At 41.4% G+C, this 19615-nt stretch overlaps 1 protein-coding gene across 1 annotated transcript in view; it reads right to left on the bottom strand.

The window, feature by feature from the left end:
* LOC146989734 (CUB and sushi domain-containing protein 1-like) overlaps positions 1-18392 on the bottom strand; it is a 373646-nt gene extending 355254 nt beyond the window's left edge. The window contains exon 1 of the mRNA XM_085763336.1: positions 17849-18392. Within this exon, the coding sequence (XP_085619462.1) occupies positions 17849-17984 (136 nt within the window). The 5' untranslated portion in view covers positions 17985-18392. The remainder of the gene's footprint in view (positions 1-17848) is intronic.
* Positions 18393-19615: the final 1223 nt, after the last annotated feature.

Raw genomic sequence — 19615 nt, forward strand, 5'->3', positions numbered from 1 at the left:
AGAGGAAACATGGGGATGGTCCCGTCCGATGTGACATTTAGGGAGAACGTATTCATCTTCTGTTTTATGGTAAAAAATTTATCACCACATCTATAAAATGCCACATCCAACGTAATAATTGTGCTGGGAAAAGGCCATACAATCTCTTGTAATACTTTGTTTTATATCCATCCATATTGTGAGGCGGAAATCGTAACCCAGTGGGTGGAGTAATATAAGTAGCAGTGCATTTTTTCATTGGACATTTGTTTTCATTAAAATGTGGTTAAAAATTGAAACACGGGGCGGAAGAGGAAAGAACAGATGCAAGAAGGAAAAACAACAAGGTCACCAAGATGCCCCATGGTGACTCTTTTTTTTTTAAGTTGTTTTTCTTTCAAGATGCACTGTAAGCCTCTGGCAAAGAGATTTTAGAACAAAAAAGCTAAGAGTTGCTTTTCTGACATGATACAGAATTATTCTTTCAATACCTGAATCATAACAATGTTTTACTGTACCATGTAATCTCCAGTACAACCAATTATAAATGTAGCATTTGTAATTGGGAAAACCAAATGACTAATCACAGGCATCATAAACAGTGATTATTAATAGTAGTCAATACTACACAACATAACTTCATATGCAGTGGTTCATTAAAACAAGACTGCAGATGACACGTTTAGCACAACATGCGAGATATGATGCATTCATCAATGATTTCCACATTCAACCATAAATAATACTCTGATTAACATATCAGTCATGTTCACGATGCAGACTGTGGAAATACAAGATAGCCTGCTGAGCTGAGCCACGCTGACTGCACCAATCGACCTGTGTTGCAGACATTTACAGCATCTTCACAATGTCCATTTATTTCACAGAGTGATTATTTTCACTTTTAGGTTTTTTTAAAATATGAAAAACCGAGCGGAGCTGACAACGAGATCTGGAAGCTTTCAGCACTGAGACCAGAAAACAGTTTTTCACAGGCACAATTAAATGCAACTGGATTTTCCTTGGTGTTTTGTGTCGAGTGGGGAATCAATATTAAGGTGGAAATTCAAATTAGAGAAACAAATGTAATGTATTCTCGATACGTAAATAGATCTGATTAAAATGGATCCAGCCTTAGCACTAATGATGCCAGTTATTTGTTTTCAGTTGCACAGACAAAAGAAGTGATAAGGAGCCTTGTCGTTAAACCACAACTTGTCATTTGTATGTTTGTGTTCAATTTAAGTGAACAAGGTATATCGTTTTAATTAGTAAGTGGAGATAAGAATTTGAAGAGCCAAGATAAATGTTTTCCCCTGCTTATAGTATGCATGTTAACAGTACAGATACAAGAGAGTAGTACTATCAGTGTTCTCATCTGTCTCACTGCAACAAAGCTAATAAGTGTATTCCTAATGCAAAAGATATTTTTTATTCGTATGACAGATTTTTTCTGGTTAGCCTAATTCAAAAAGGTAACTATTTTTTGCCTGATGTAAAAAGTGGGTATCATGACTCCAGCCTCCTTTACTGTATTTGAGAACATTACGTTCCTGCGAATCGTTGTTCATTTTAAACGCCCCCGAAGTGAAGACTGATATGACCGGCGGTCACCAACAGCTGTATGCATGTGACATTTGCTGCAGCAACAAAACGATAGAAGCCAAAAAGCTCAGTAGGATGATACGTGAGGGTTGGTGCAACGGGCAGTGGTGTTATATTTTTGGCCGGCTTCTCCTGGTGGGCTACAACTATAAGCTTTGGTAATACACATGTTGTTGTTTTTTTCAAATGTGTGTGTGGCTTTCCTCTGAGGTTAGGATGGGCAACACATTTGTTCAAAAGAGAGCTTCGATATTATATCATATCATGTTATATTAAGTTACATGAATTTGTAACACCGAAGCTGTTTTTAATAAGATAATTTATATCTTATTTCAGTAGCTCACGGGGTCCATGAAATAACAATGTATTTTAACTAAATTAAAGCTTTGATGTGACGTTATATTACTCCAATGTAATATGTGGAGCTGTATCAATATATAAATCACAAACTTATAAATATAATAATTAGATACCACAGATCAGGAAATATAAATTACAGCTTCAACATAACATTATATTACAACATAATTATATGGTTACATAATATATATGGTAATCTAATGAGTGATAGACTTTATACATATAAATTAGATAATTAGGCAATACTGAGAGGTTGTTAGTGGATGAAGAGAGTAGCACAAAGACAGGCTAGGTGGTTGGCTGAGTCACCAATGACTGCTGATCTAAAAGAAATGATCCTTTTCCAATTTTCTGACCATAATTTTCAGGTAAAAGATCTGTTCTCTAATTAGTTGCCGCTTCCAGTCAAAGGCACATTATTACAAACAGCAGACAAAAACAGGGACAAAGTGGATAGATCAGACAGACAGACAGACAGAAAGACAGACAGACAACCTGCCAGCTGACTTATCTAATATGTTAAAAGAAAATTTCTCCAAAGCCACCTTATTAAGACTTCAGACAGAGTTAGATTCAAACAGAGAACAGTCTGACCCTTTTATGAGTAGGAAGTAGACAAAACAAAACGATTAGTAGAAAGGAAGTGAGACGATGAAGAGGGAGTGGTCGGAGCAGGCGACAGAAAGAGATGAAAAAGGTAAATAGGCAGGAGATGGGGGGCTGGGAGGGGACGGATCACACTTCAGGACAGAGAGAGAACGTGTGAGCAAGAGGAAGGAGGAGGAAAAGGACAATAGTTAAAAGGATGAGGCAGAGAGAGAGAAAGATCCAGAGAGGAGGAGAAGAGCAGGGGAGAACATTATATCAGATCTGAGTGCAGGAAGTCATTTAGTTAAATTTAGCCATCATTTAGAAAGCTCTTCATGCCCTCTAAACAGCTCCACACCAGCAGGCTACTGGATGCCACAAAATGAATGCTAAAATCAAAATTAGGAGAAGAAGGGAGAGAGGAAAAGAGGAGAGGAGCAGGCTTGCTATGTGACACCTCTCTGTGTTCTCTGTCTTAGTCAGTGCAGTGACGTCAGCTTTTTAACAGCATTGGTGTCAAATCTGGTCTCCCTCCTGTTTCTAGCACCAGGAAAGAGAGCCTGAAAGAGATTATTAGACAGCAAATGTGGATTTTTCCTGTATGTTTATAAGACTTTTATCCTTTTTCATCACTGCAGATGTGTGATGCGTTCATTCTACGGAGATTCGAATCTCAATCAAACCTGTTTGATTTGATACTACCTTTGTCAAACTTTAAAAGCTGCTTCTTCCTCAAAAAATACAAAAAATATCACCCTAAACAGCATGCTCACTACACACTGCTCTTAAGAAAATGTTTATGAGTGAGCATCAAACTGGAAATGACAGTACTGCTTATTAAACTGACAGTGGGTATGAGTAAGGAGTTAAGGGTCAAAATCTAACAACGCAGGCGACTGATATAACTTCATGTCACTGTAAGCCTGGCAACGCCATTTGTACAACGGCAATTCCTCCGTGTCGCTGCTCATTTCACTGTTAAATGAAGGCAGCAGAAATGGAAAGAGCAAAATCCAAAATAAGATCTGTTGAATCATCAAAACACACAAAAAGAATAAAACGAGGATCAGAGAAACTTGTAAGATCTCTGCAGGGAAATCGCTTTGTTACAACTGCACGACACACATAAAGTAAATGAGTGGGAAAAAAGTAAAAACTACTAAAAAAAAAATGGAAACAATAATTGCACTGTTAGCAAATACTAAAATGCACTAATGCAAATGTGCAAAAAGTAATGTGTGAGGTAGAACCACTATAACTATTTAACATTAGCATACATGAGGTCCAGGGTCCAATCTCCTCTGGTAGCTCGGTCCACAAAGTGTGAGTCTCTCTCCTGCAGCCACTTCAGAGCCACTGTCTTTTGAGATTTTGAAAATAAAAACATCTAAAAGGGACTCTACAAACATCTAAAGAAGAATCTGTCTCCACATGGTGCCATTTTATCAAAAACAACACAAACATAACCACCATAGGAAGTACATTAACTTTTTAATCATTCAGTTTTAACTGCAAATGGAGGTGCATAAGGTTCCTGATTAAATATTAATTAGAATATAGGGAAAACTGTAAGCTTTACGGCTCTTAATGCAGAACATTAAATACATTAAAGCCTAATGTGCAGGAGTAGAGGAAAACAGAATTAGTTTTTCCATCTAGATGCACTTCTTTCCTTCATTGGCCCACAGGATCTATACAGATGCATATTTTCAGTGTGTGGCCTCTTTGTGCCTTTGCACACCATGGATTTTGGATGTTTGCCGTACCCCTGGCATTTATACACGCCTTGTTCTGTACAATGCTCCTTTATGTCTATTAATTTCTAGTCACATCTTCAAACTAACAGCAAAGTCAAATAATTGAAATAAATAGGAAACTGTTAATAAAATCAGATTTCCCCGCTGGAAGTCACCAGTTATCACTCCTACACAGTTCAACCCTGTCTGCTAGATACAGTATTGTGTTAAAGTGTCCAGACTTTGACCGGTGCTGTACAGAGAGCAGGACTGTGACACACTGAAGACTGGGGCTTGATGTCTTTACAGCATGAATGTAAAATATGTCCCGTTCTGTCCCTGCAGTCACTTTTAAAAGTAAGTTTAAGTTCTTGTTAATGTTTTTATTCAAATGAACATCATAACCTCCATGAAGGTAGGATTTAAAGAGAGACTGTGGGATTAGACTACATTAGTTATAGCTAAGTGTTCCTGATGAAATGCCACCTAAGTGTATATGTGCTATTGTCCATTGAAGATGGAAATGTTACAGTTTTAATCTCTTACATGTTGGCTCTTCTTATCAGCTTTGATTGTTAGTATAATTAAGCTGTGTGTATTGATAACTTATGGCCCTCCTTATTTAAACTCTGGATGTGCTCCCCTCTTCCTGTATGGGTGTCAGTGCATCCTGGGTACCTAACTGTGCTGTAAGCTGCTTTGGCACTAGCAGTATGCAGTGCCGTACTGCTGCAGCTAAAGCTAAGTCTTCGAGAGATAATGGCTTATTGTCTGCTTCCCCTCAACCATCAACAGATTAGAGGCATGTAGACACGCAGGCTCTCCCTCTCCCTTTCTCTTCATTTCTCTCCTTCTCCTCCTGTTTTTTTTCCTTTCTTCCTGCCCCCTCCCCTCTCTCCCTCCATTCCTCTTATCTAATTTTTCTTCTCTATAAGCCAACTCACTCTCTCACACCCACCCCGCACCCCGTATCGTTTTTAAACATGTTCTCTCTCTCCTCACTGCCAGAAACACAAGAAAACTGCAGCATCAGCCGAGCACCCACCACCACCACACACTCGCCTCACTTCACTCACTCTCTCCCAGTGTCTCCCTCAAACAGATATAACGCCAACAGTGGCTGATGTGGCCATCTGACATTTAGACAAATGATCTACGGAACCGGGTGAGGAAATAGAGAGGGGAAAATGAGAGTAGAAAGAAAGGCATAGAGAATAAAGAAGCAGAAGAAAGAAAATAAGAAAGGGGGAGGAGAGGGGGGGTAGCAAGATGAGGTGCAGAATTGTGAAAAGGCTGGAGGAGGACATAGAGATACTGAGAAAGAAAGAGAGAGGACAAACTGAGAGGAATATTGGCAGAGAAGCAAGACAGCAGCAGCACAGGAAGAGGATAAAATGGAGAGAAAAAAATAAAAGGCTGGTGAAGAGAGGAGGAGGAACTGCTGGGGAGTAGAAGTGGAGAATGAAGAGACGGAGGAAAAGAAGTAGATAGAGGGCAGATGAGACTGTGACAGGAGAGTTATTTCAGTGGTCATATAGACATCTCAATGAAAATGCCAACAACCTAATCTAAGGACTCAAAAGGGCAAAGAGAGAGAGAGAGAGATACTGAATGAAAGTTAAAAAAAAAGAGTGAGGTGGAGGAAGTTGTTGAGGACGGAAGAGCAGAAGAGGAAGAGAGGGAGGATAAACAGTGGAGGTACAGATGGAGAAAAGGAGGACAGCGATAAAAGGGGGAGGGGGAGCAAATTGAGAGGAATGAGTGGCAGGGAGGGGGGAAAATGGAGCAGAGGATGATACATACGGCAAAATGTAGAGTAGAGTCAGAGTCAGGGATGAACAGACGGGAAGACATGAGGGGAGAGAGAAAGGGCAGAGGGATGTAACAAGAGATGAGATAAGGGATGAGTGGAGAGGGAAGGAAAGAAAACGGGGTGAGAGAGAGAGAAGAGAATCGGTTGCTTGTTGACATTCAAGAAGCACTACTTGAAACTCCTCACAGAAGCAGCTTATTGTCTAATGTGCTGAAGATGTGCTGAAGGGACCTGATACCGTCTTTGGCGGCGAAATCTGGCAGAATTAGAACGAATCTGAGTCGAGAACAATGTTGGAGGGAGGAAAAAGAAACATAACTAGTCTAAAAAAAACAAAACAAAGTCAGATTTACACATGCTTGCATTTTAAACCATAAAGGAAGACGGGCGGGCAGACAGACAGAAAAGCTGTGTTATTTAGCCATCATTTGTCAGACAGAAGTAAGCGACTGTCGTTGTTCGGATTTAATGGCCTGTAAAGGACACTGCAACATCAATTTTCATACAGCTGTGTGTGTGTGTGTGTGTGTGTGTGTGTGTGTGATTGTGAGAAAATGAGCAAGAATGTGTGTGTTCAAGTGTGTGTGTGTGTGTGTGTGTGTGTGTGTGCAGCTGATATTGCTACGGCTGGAGACTTTACAACCTTTCCTTTATTATTTCCTTATCACACTGCTTAAGGCCTTCCCTCCCTCCTTCTCTCCTTCTCCTCCTCGTTCTTAACCCCCTCCCTGCTGCATGTCTTCTTTCCCTCCTCCTTTCAACCTCCTCACCATTTTTCCCTGTCTCTCCATCCATCTCCCTGCCTCGCCTCTGCAGCTGACACGGCAATATTGCTCAGTTTACACTTACAGATGTCAGTGTGCCGTGAAAACCTCAGCGTTTCATTTTTAAACCTTTTTTTCCTCTCTCTTCTTTGTTTTAGTTTTTCTTTTACATGAATTGATGAATTGTTTCAAATGTTTCCATTGCCCTATGTAATTTAATTTAGTTTAATACAATTGAATTTGATTTGATTTACTTTGATTTGATTCCTCTGGATTTCGGTGGATAAAATCCTATTTCCCCCAAGGATGGCACAGGGAAGCATTGGTAATAAAGCACATTGTGGTCTTTAATGGGAACAAATAAAACCTAAATTTAACAAGAAACAATTTAACAGCCATTATGTGCTAAATACGTTTCTTGGCCTTTGGACCCTGGAAACTCATTCCAAACCTTTTTTTTTTTTTTTTTTGTAGCGGTTAAACACAGTTGAGAGCCTCACATTCCCTCCATCTCTCCGTCTGCTCTCTCTCTCTCTCCTCCTCCTCCTCCTCTCCTGCTCTGCCATTAAGAAGGTACCTTGTAGAAGGCCTTCAACAAATCAGCAATTGCCTCAGTCAGTCACGTAGCCAGCCTGTAACACAACCAATCAGCCTGCAAGTCAGTCAATCAACTTAACAACCAGTCCATCATTCAGTCCGTAAATCAAACTGACAGTCAGTCAGTCAGTCAGTCAGTCAGCCAACCTGCTGGCCAGTTTCTCACCTCCTCCCTCCTCTCCCACTGTCTTCCCTGTGGGGCTCTGCTGCAGTGGCACGGTGCATCACGGGACCTTTCCAGCAGCGCTCCTATGATCTTGGTTTCTACAAGCTAACATCTATTACCACCCTCCTGGTTTCTCCCTCACTTTCTCCCAATCTCTTTTTCAGCCTCTGTCTTCCTCACTTTGTGCACCACAGGGGCCATACTTTTTTTTTTTTTTTTCTTTTTTGTCGTGTCCTCATGATGTAGGTTCAACACTGCTAGCGACCATTACCGATCATTAAAAATGAATAGAATAAGAACGATGCTACTGGAGCAGCGATAGCCTGTGGCTAATGCATTTATGCTCAGACGTACACATACACACAAGCTCAACTGAAAAAGCATAAACACAAGTGCACAGACAAATATGCTGGTTATTAATGCGGACATGCACAGAAATGTTCCAAATACCACGCATGAGAGTGCAGACACACACAAATACACACACACACACAGGACTCTGACGATAAACAACCCTTTACTGACAGCCACATACTTTGTATCCTTGTACACAGTTGCTCTGCCTGCGCTCATTTGCACACAAACTTCCAGACTTTATGGAAATGCATTTTAATTCCTTCACATGGACACACTCATACAAGCAAACACACCCACTCATGCAGACTTGTGTTAACAAGCAAACACCAATACACATATATAAACAAATTCGTAACTAACACATTCACTTTCAACTTGCAGCACTACATTAATATGACACACAGCTTGTACAGCTTTCGCATGGCTGCAGTCAGAAAAGCTGTGTACACACACACACACACACACATTCATAATGCCTTGACACAGTGGAACACACACACATACACACTTTTAGCTTACGCATGGACATTCACACACAAAAGGGCACTCAAGCACAAAATAATCCTTTCACTTTCCCCCCCCCTAACACATACAGATCTAACCCTAACCCTAAGCATTTTTCTCTTTAAGGCCAAGACAAACACCCACACTCACTCGCAGACCGTTTCTTCTTCAAAATGATTCATCTTCTGCAGACTTCTCAACTTTCTACAGATACGGTGGTAAAACACCACTTTGAAGAGCAGTGAACCCGTTAATGTGAGTGACAACTGCATTAAAACACTGGACTGTTCAGCAGATAAGTGGAGTACACATAATTTGACTAAAAACACAGAGAAAGACGGAGGGATCTGGGAGGTGGTTGTCAGCGAGAGTGGAACACAGAGAGGGAGACACTAATAAACAATCTGAACCCTTTGCCAACCTGGAGAGTAATTATTACTGTGGCTATGTGTTTCTTTCAGTGTGTGTGTGTGTGTGTGTCTCTCACTGTCTCGCTCGCTCCCTAAAAATCACATTAATGGATGAAAGTCGCTTCTGCTGCTGCTGACTCGTCGCTTTGAAATGGAAATTTAACTCATTGGCTCCATATGTAGAGCGCACATACACACACACTCATACACACACATGTACAGAGCGTAGGTGTGCTGTAACAGTGTCTCATACTCACACACACATAAAACACACACGCACAGACTATGCCCTTAAACCATGGAACTAAGCAAGAGAAAAACTGAAATAACACTAATGTAACATTAACAGACACATTAGCCTGCTTAATGTTAGCCCGCTAGCCAGCCATTAGCCTACAGCTTATTGAAAATGCCATGCTAACAGAGAGGCAAAGTGGAAATAATAAAACAGCAAAAGTGCTACATTAACAGACACATTAGCCACTATATTAGGCAGAGAGCAGACATTATACCGACAGATACACAGGTGTGAAGCGGCAGGATGACACAGTAAACAGGCGCCATCATTTAGCTGCTTACAGGATCGAAGCTAAAAAATAAAAATAAAAAATAAATCTCAAACCTGCTTTAGTGTCCCTGAGCAAAACACTGAATCCTTACCGGTCCTCCCAGCTGATCCTGCACGCTCATCAACTTACAGTATTTTCCATACCTGCCCCAGTAATTACCATATTACTTTTATCTGTGTTATTTTAACTTGCTAGCCTTGGGATACCCCCGGTAGTTAGCAGCAGTTTTACATTCAGACCGACAATGGCACCACATCAAAAAAATTAATAAAGAAATAAAACTCGAGAGACCAATGTGCTGATGCAGTAAGGTCACTGCTACCAAGGGCTAAAAGAAGAAAACGAAGAAGAAGGAGAAACATTGGGTGAATGGAAAAATGTGATTTCTTAGCTCTAATTCTGCTGCAGTACCGTCCAACTTCAGTTCGCATTCAATTCAACTGCCCAGTAGTGTGTCCCTTTGACATTGTTCTGCTGTTTACCTGCAAATGTTGACACTTACTGCTGCCGTGAAAATGAACCAAATGTTCAAAACAGAGGTGGTACTGAATTTTAAACTAAATCTCTTCAACATTTAACTCAACCACATTAAATCACTGTTGTTGTCGCTGGCTGAATCAGAAGCCTTTAGCAGTTGAGCCCGTCACTAGTGACTGAGAGCACCGTCATCGTCTCAGCCATAATACACAGTGAGATACTTCCAGGTTAAAAGCATATGATAACTCTGCTGCGTGGGTTTCCCCCGGGTTTCCCCCACCACTAAAAACATGTCAGTTAGGTTAATCCTCCAGTCAGCCTCCCTTACCAAAGGCACCGGCTCAAGATCTGGAGTCGGTCCCCGGGCGCCGCGCCGTGGCTGCCCACTGCTCCTCGGGGATGGGTTAAATGCAAGGAAAGAATCTCACTCTATACAAGCTGTATATGTGACATATAAAGTACCTTTACCTTTAAGTTATTGACCTCTCACTGTGTTCTTGTATAACTTTAGTTTTCTACTGTCCAGAGCGGAACAGTAAACAACAATTAGCACATAAAAATGCATTATGAGGCTACAGTCCTCACTGCAGGCGGCCCCGGTGCGAATCCCGCATCGGGCAGCCCTTTCCTGCATGTCATTCCCCCTCTCTGCCTCCCCATTTCCTGTCTCTCTCTTCACTGTGCTATAAATTAAAGGCATTAAAAGGCCAAAAATATACTTTAAAAAAATGCATTACATATTATAATATAGCCTACGGTATGCTGAGGCTATATTCCTCGCCTGGATCAAATCCTGACCCTGCTGGCCCATTGCTACGTGTCTTTCCCCCTCTCTCTGCCTCCCCATTTCCTGTCTCTCTCGACTGTACTGCCAATTAAAGGCAAAAAAGCCTTTGAAAAAAAAAAAGCATTGTAAGTACAGTGACAGGGTTGCTTTTTTATGTTTATACTGATGTGCATTTATATGTGATGATGTTGCTTAGTTTAGATCTTTTATCTTGACTAAACAAAATTATTTGGATCAGGAAAGTGATAAATAATTTGCTCCTCATTTGTAAAACCTTTTCATTTGCATCGTCTCTTTCTGAAAAGTTGTGAATGGAGGCAATTGAACTGTTTACAGATTACGACAACAGTCAATATAACGTTTTGAAGTCTGACTATACTGGGGCTGACAAACACACCACAGTACACTAAACCCTTCAAGCGTTGATAGAAAAAATGCCCCTGAACACATTTAGTTTGTTCACAAGGTTTGGAAGTTCTGACAGGTAGTGAGCCAGGTTTGACATCTAAAAGTTGAATAAAATAGACGGGACCTCAATTTTATGCATAAATGGAGCGGTCAATGTGCAGCAGCGCTTCTTGAACTCACTACGCTACTACCAGAATACACTGCATGCCCGTTAACATCGGAAATGAACAGAAAGCAGTCAAAATTATGTACTTCCCTGGAATTGGTTAAAAAAATGTAGCATAGCTGTTGATGTTCTGAATAATTTTTCAAATTAAATTTGGATATTGGTTTTCATGGATGTCTTGTAGCCACACCGACCGATCTTTCATTATGAACTCCAGTTGAGAGGTTCATTTCATGCTTATTTTTAGAGCTGGCTGGCTGAGTAATCCTGTGTTATGAAATAACCCTCAGCTCCCACCACAGCGAGGCGTCGGCACTACAACGTACAGGAAAACAGCTACAAACTGCTGTTCCAGAGTGACTGCATTAAATGCCCCATATCAACCAAGTGAGAAGTTTCAAGTCATGAATCAGACTGTGTCCCAGCACAGAGCTCATCAGACGTGAGTTTCAATAGCTTACACCAGATCTTTATTTAGATAACTTGATGTATGCTGACAACAGAACAGCAAAAAGCAATGTAGTGGTCTCTGTTAGTTGGTTTTAAAGGTTTTTTGGGGGAAAAAAACATTACGTGGTTGTTGAGAAAAAGAGCCTGACATCAAGCAGACGCGGCATTTACTCATGCATACTAATGGGCGGTAAAACACAATTGGCCCAGCGATGCAACAGCACTTTTATGATGTTCATAATTTCAAGCTTTGTCATGCTATTTCATATGATATACATGCTCTTTTATTTCCTTTTTCCCCCAGTGTCCTCTGTGATTTTAAATGACGGATAGATGTTAGATTCTGCAGCGTGTGATGCAGTATTTACAGCAAGCATGAAATATTTGAGTCCAGTCATTAATATCAACAGATTTTAGAGCCCTGTTTGCCTCTGCCTTCAGGTCAGCTCGGTGGATTTCCCTCCATATCTGAGGTATAAATTCAAGGGGGACAGGGTTATGATGTCATTACTTAATGCCAGACATTACTAGCCGAGCAGCACAAGATGGAAAAGTCATTCCTGATTAATCACGTCTACTGAGGAATACATTTTCATTTTCTCCTTCACTTTGTCTCTCGGTGCATGGCAGTTCCTCTGCTTCCTCTCCACCCAAATCTGCCCTTAACACACTTATTCTGATCTCTGCCTCTCTCTTTGTCTCTCTGTCTCTCTCTCTCTCTCCGTCTTCACACATGTTCTTTTTTCCTCTCTTTTCTGCGTCTCTCTCACTGCCCTCTCAGTCTACTCTATGTAGGCCATGGCTCTTTTAAAAGTTCTGTCATTTGAACACTATAAAGACAGATTACCCACTCATTTCCAAGCCAGCATGGAGGGCAAAAAAACTTTCTCTTTCCAGCACCACAAGCATAATGACCCATGTATATGTACTTGGTGTGTTCCCTGATATTAAACTCTATTCCGTGACTCTGCATCTACAGTTTATATCTCTATATCTAAATTTCAAAGCAAACAAATGGTTCATGGCTTCCAGGATTCATTACACCTCTCTGTATCTCTTCCTCTCTTGCACACACACACATACACATACACATACACTTACTACCTCTTTGCTCTCCACTGAACTGTGTACTCTGCGGTAGTTAACTGTATTGAAGTGTGTGTGTATTCTCTGGTCTCACTGGACAACTAGAAGGACCCTCAAGTACCTGAAAATCATCAGCACTCAATGACATGTCTCGCGTTTTCTGCCACAGGTCACACGTGTACACACACACACACACACACACACACACACACACACTTTCTTGCTCTTTTCGTTTGATCTGTGTGTGGGCCTCTGTGCGACTGAGGGGAAAACAGAAGTGTGTGTGTGTGTGTGTGTGTGTGTGTGCATGTCTTCTAGTCTATCTTTCCAACATATAGGTGAAAGCTATAAGCACTATCACACTTCTCATTCACAGGAAGCAGGCAATTATTAAAATACACACACTACACCACACACAAACCGCCATCGCTCAATTTAAAGTAAGCCACAAAGAAATACATCATTAACACAGCAGCACTAACACAAAGACACCCACGGACCTGCACAACTGTTCCTTCCTACATAATGCATAACAATACCGTGCTCACAGAAACCAAGACAAATCAAAGCGCTGGGTGAGTTACTATCAATACGGCACTATACTGATTTCCAAAAATAATCCTTTAATTATCTGAGGTTTTGTGCTCTCTGCTCTAGATGAAAGGCCTCACCCATCATGTTGATTCTCAGATATTCTACAATTCAAAAAACTTGGTAACACTCTTAGTCCCATGTTAACTATTTATAAGTACGATGTAAACATTTTACTTGTAGTTGTAAGCAGATAGAGACATTTCAAAGTTCTCTACGAAGACATATTTTACATAATTCCAACTGTGGCTTATTATATTGTCACTCATTTATTATCTGAGAACGCATCAGCTTCCATTTTGGATGCTCACTGAAAGAGTCTTTCTTGACAGATACATCAATAAATATCTTATTATAACTACATTAGGGGGAATTACTCTTTTCCTCTAAACACTTTAAGAAATATAAATATATATGTGGTGAATTATGAACACAAGATTTGTGTGTACTCAACTGCTCAGTAGATGAAACAGTCTCAAATGGCATTACGTGGCCTAAGCACAGGACCTGTTATGTGAAAACAGGTCGTCACATATGTAGGGAAGATCATGAAAAAAAAGGTGACATCTGACTAAGTTTAAAGCTGTACAGAAAAGAAAAACGAATTTGATTCCTCTTTGGGTCATTAAATTAGTGTTATAACTCATCTATCAGACGATGTAGCCCAAACTTTGAGCAAAATTCTATATTTCGAGTAAATCCGGGGTGAAAGTGTGGTAGTTTTTTTTCCGCATTGGAAAATGCAGGCATACAAATTATGCGTCACGCTGCTCATGATTCATCAGCCACTGATATTGGATCCGTCATCCGTCAATCAAACGTCTGAGACAACACACACACACCGAGCTCAGTCTCGCCCCAAACATTGAATATCCCGCCCATTCGATAACGACCAATCAAATTTGTTTTCCTCGGGTAAACCTGTGCGCCAACTCGTGGAAACTCGTAGAAGGAGGCGCGACAAACAGGACAAATGGCCATTTCTGAACACCTTTAATTGACTCAAGAATGCCGTGGGCTCAAGAGCTACTACAAAACCCAAGTCTTGAAAAATAATTTTTGATCAGTGCCTGACATACACATTATCACACAATCTATATTTTATTAAGGTTTTACAAGTGTCATTGCTATATTTCTCTCTTGCCCCTATACGTTTCAGTGCCTCAGTTTTGTGAACATACGGTTAATTCGGATTGGGCAGAGAGCTCTGTTTTAATTAGCCATGGTCTCATCCACAGGAACGCGTGTGCTCAGTGTGTGTGTGTGTGTGTGTGTGTGTGTGTGTGTGTGTGTGCGTGCACGGGAGAGAGAAAGAGACAGAGAGCGAGAGAGCTTCATTTTGTCCCGTGTGTGATATTAGTATGCCAAGCAGGGGGACAGACAGCTAGTTCCAATATCTTGTTGTTTGGCATTGATTCAATGTCAGCTAATTGTCACCGTGTGCATGTACTTGTGCAAGTGTGTGTGTGTGTGTGTGTGTGTGTGTGTGTGTGTGTGCGATTGTGTATGTATGGGGCTAAATACCCTCATAAGGATAAAAACATTAAAAAGCTTTACAGACAGACATTTAAATCAGCTCTTACTTTGATAAGGGAATCAAACTAAGTATGTGTCTGAGTATGAGTGTGAGTGTGTGTGTTGTGCATGTTTATTTTTCTAAGTGTGTAAATGAATGTGTGCATGAGCGATTAATCAAGTGCTTCATAGTCCCAGTGGGAGTCTAAAATGAAGTTCTCGGACATCTCGTTTTTATTTATACGTGTGTGCGTGCGTGTGAGTGTGTGTGTGTGTGTGTGTGTGTGAGAGAGAGAGCGAACATGTACCAAAATGTCTTTTTGTACAATCCATGGTCGAGTGTAATTACAATATATTATTCATATGAACAGTGGCTGGGTAATATGGGAATTATGATCACAGTTGGATGTTTGGACGTTTCTTGGCTGAAACAACCTGTTGATGAATGGGTTGATTTCTCTCTCTCTCTCTGTCTGAGGTTTTAATAAAGTGGGTTTGGCAGCTAAATATTGGCGTAGAAAAGGCCACAGAAATCTAATTTTGTGTTTATTGTTTAACAGAATTCTGTGTGCATACAGATGGCTCACGGTTAACATGTTTTCATGTGATATGAAATAACTGACGTGACTCAATATAATGGTTATAATGTAAAATTCACTCTGATTTTGATTTTTAATAAAATGTCAGATTAATTTAATCTAATTAGAAACTAGTGTATTCACATACAGATTAAACGTGTCTATGTAATAAAGTGCATTTTTATTGAGTTTAAAATTGAAAAATCACTTGTACTTTCAAAATTTTAGCTAAAATAATTTCTATGATTACGGAAAGAATCCCTGATATCAATGACAGAGTAAGAGCAAAAAGATCCAAATCCACTTTTCTTTGCAAATTTATTGTTAAATCATGATAATTAACCACCACCATCCATCTTCACTCTGTCATTATCTGTTATTTGCACTTGAGTTCATGTCTGAAGATAGCTGACTTCTTATGACATTTTTAAGTGACATTTCCAGACAATCAATAATTAGTTGTGTGTTGGAATTTAAAATGCGACATCACATTTAAAAGGCTGACAACCATCTGGGGTTTGAGGTTTGATGAAATAAATTATTGCCACCCTCCGTCTGTCTTTCCAGATGTCTGTCTGCCCTTTAATTTTCTCTTATACTCCGTCTCTCTGTGTTTAGCTCTTCAGCAGCTAAAAATAGCTTCTGGTCTGTTGCTCATCTCTTTAATAAAAGGCTTTTTGTGTGGCCATTGTCATGCTCTCATTAGTCTTGGATTAAATAGGTAAATTACATGTTACATGTTCAACACGTGTTTGAACTGATAATGATACTAGAAACATAATAGACGCATTGACTATAAAACAGCTTGTGCCAATGGGGGGAAAAAATGTGCAGTGAAAGACGATTCACAGGTGATAAGAAGCAGTTGCTTCAATCAAAAAGACCTTAAAAGCACCATCATCATATTCATGAATGTGCATAAATTCTCCAACAATCACATTTTCATTCCAATCCCTTTATTTCCAAGTTGACAGTCTGCATACACAGCAGTGGAATGCAAATAAAGATACCACAACCAAACACACAGGCAAAAAAATAAAAATTCAGAGTATGAATCATCGAGAAGTAGATGAGTGTTGAGTGAAAGGCATGGGGACTACACACAGGAACAACACAAAAACTGTTACTTCTGTCCACCAACAATTATCAGGAATTTTACCTCTGCTAAAAGAACAATTTTCCCCTTAATCACAGAGGGAGCGACCTGACAGATGTGTGCATGTGTGTGTGAGTTAGGGGGGAGACTGAGAGAGAAATACAGAAGGACAGGCATTGAGAAAGAGAGGGAGGAGACGTGCACAAGTGCACACAGAGAAGCTATTGATAAACAGAGTAACAGTATCGCTCCCACCGAACGAGGAGAATGTTAATGCTTCTTTTTCCATCTATCTCATCCATCCATCTGTCCATCTACCTATCCATCTATCTACAACATGAGCAACCTCCATGGCCACAATATCCCCACCGACACAGACCTGCTGGGCTGCTGACAAACAGCATCAATCCCCTGTCATACCTTCAGACTCTCCACAGTCTCTGAGACAACTGCTCCTCTGTGAGTGTGACTCCACAAAATCATGTTTCACCATGAGCATGCTTCCTCTCTCCTTGCCCTGCAGATCAAATTTCACCCTATCCCTGTCTGCCCGTCTCTGTCTGAGTCTCTCTCTCTGCTCATTTTGTTTACAGTAACACAGGTTATTGAGTTAGTTGCCAAGACAGGATTTGGCATAAGAGCGCTTGTTGTCTACACTTGGGACAAACCTCACAGAAATTGTGGTTTATTCGTTTTGATGAAAATATCTGCACAGCACTGAGGCCCAAAAAAAGAGAGCATGCCTACACTGTTACTCAGATGTAATATTGTGTCCAAGTTGGGCACTGCACTCTGTCTCTCTCACGGGCACGCACACGCACACACACACACACACACACACACACACAGTTTCCAGTGCGTGTATATATAGGCTATAGCTCTAATTCTCTCATTTACACTCTCGGTATCTGAAACACGCGCGCACTCATGGACACACACACACACAACCAGAGCTGCACGCACACACGCACATCCGCAACTCTCTCCAACACAAACACAAACACACACACCACACATCACACACACATACACACACGCAAGAAAACGGCACGAATTAATCACCTTGCCTTATTCTCGCGTGCGCGCATAGACGCGAATATTCTGATCGCTTCCGAAGCGCGCGCACACACACACACCGAAACACACACACACACACACACACACACACACACACACACATATACCGGCATGCAAATGCGCGGGCACGCACACAAACGCAGACAAATCGAAAACCTCTAAAACTCACCCTTGGACGAGGAGAAATCCCCGATGACAAGCCCCAGCAGGAGGAGAAGCGGGAGGTCGCGTCTCAGCCTGCCCGTTGTCTTCACATGCAGCCTCCTCCTCATCAGCAGCATCTCCGGCACTCCCAAATCCGTCATTTTGCTGTTAAATAAATCCAAGCTGGCTTAATTTTAAAGCCTTCTCCCCACCTTGCCGCTCTGCTTGGCTGAAGGAAGCGGAGGGGGGTAAAAGAGGACGGCCGCCCCCCTCCTCCTTTTTCTTTCGTTATTATATCAAAACAAACAAACAAAAAAGAAAAAAAAAAAGAAAAAAAAGATATTACACCCGAGGATCAATCACGGATATCCCACACACACATGTCCATGTTAAGGTTTGGACAGGACAACCGGTGACGGGTTGACGGTCTGAGATCGGGCAACACGCCGCTGGTGTGAGCTGTCATAGCAGAGACCGGTGGACCGGAGGAGAGAGACAGAGAGATGAGGAGAATCAGTGAAGGAGAGGAGAGAGGTGGTCGGTAGGTCCGCACAGCACGGCGAGCGAGCGACGACTGAGAGAGGGAGAGGGAGAGAGAGCATGGGAGAGAGAGAGAGAGAGAGAGGCCGACGCAAAGAGAGAAAGAGAGAGGGTTACACGGGGAAGTAAAAGACCGGGAGGAAAAGTGTTAGTGGAGGAGGAGATGGAGGGAGGGAGGAAATCGAAGAAGGAAAGAAAGTGAGTGGGAGGGAGGGAGGAAAGGAAGGAAGGAGTGAGAAGGGAGGAATGGGAGAGAGGAGAGTGGGATAAGAGTGGGATATGAAGGGAGGATAATAAGGAAAGATGGCAAGGGAAGGAGAGCAAAGAAACTGATTTAAGAAAGAGAGGATGAGGGAAGAGGAGGGAAATGAGCGAATTCATGAAAAAGGGGGGAGGAAGATGCATCACAGGGCCAGAGGAAGGGGAAGAGAATCATGTCAGGGAAGACAGGGCAGAAGTGATGGATGAAACGAGAGAAGCAGGAAGAAAGTAAGGGAAGGAGGTAAAAGGGTAAAAGAGAGAGCTGTAACGAGAGAGTGCTTTCAGCACTAAAGGATGGAGAGTAAAGCGGGGCTGCAAGGGGTGGCAGGAAGGGAGGACGGGAGGAAGGGAAATGAGAGGAATAGTTATTGGGGAAAAAGGTGAGAAAAAGGTGCAAAGATTATTTTTGGACAACAAGGGAGCAAAGTCGTGAAAATAATGGGAAGAGAAATTGAGAGAGAAACAAAGGAGGAAATAAAGAGAAAGAGTAGGATTCAGAGGACAGAAATGAGAAAGAGAGATGGGAGGAGAGAGAAGAAGCTTGAGGTTTGGAGAAAGAAGGGGATGGGGAATGAAAGGAAGGATGAGGGTCATTAAGTGATAGGGGGACAGAGGAATCATGGAGGAAGAGGAGACGAAGATAAAAGTGCTGGGTTGGGAGAAGGAGAGGAGGACGAGGGCAGAAATAGAGAGATGGCTCAGTCTACAGGGGAGGAAAGAAAGGAGGGAGAAGGTCCAACAAAAATGAGGTGAGGTAGAAATAACAGAAAACGACTGGAACGGCAGGACAGAAGAAACCAAACACACACACACACACACACACACACACACACACACTAATTGGCACAAGGTAGAGTGTTCTTTTTTTTTTGGTTCAACATCATGTGACCTCAAATAAAGTAGCCTGGGAAAGTACTTGAAAGTACTTGAGGGCGTGTGTGTGTGTGTGTGTGTGTGTGTGTGTGTGTGTGTGTGTGTGTGTGTGTGTGTG

Source organism: Trachurus japonicus, chromosome 3, assembly GCF_045865225.1.
Source record: "Trachurus japonicus isolate A0001 chromosome 3, Traja_1.0".
In the NCBI taxonomy this organism is placed as follows: Eukaryota; Metazoa; Chordata; class Actinopteri; order Carangiformes; family Carangidae; genus Trachurus; species Trachurus japonicus.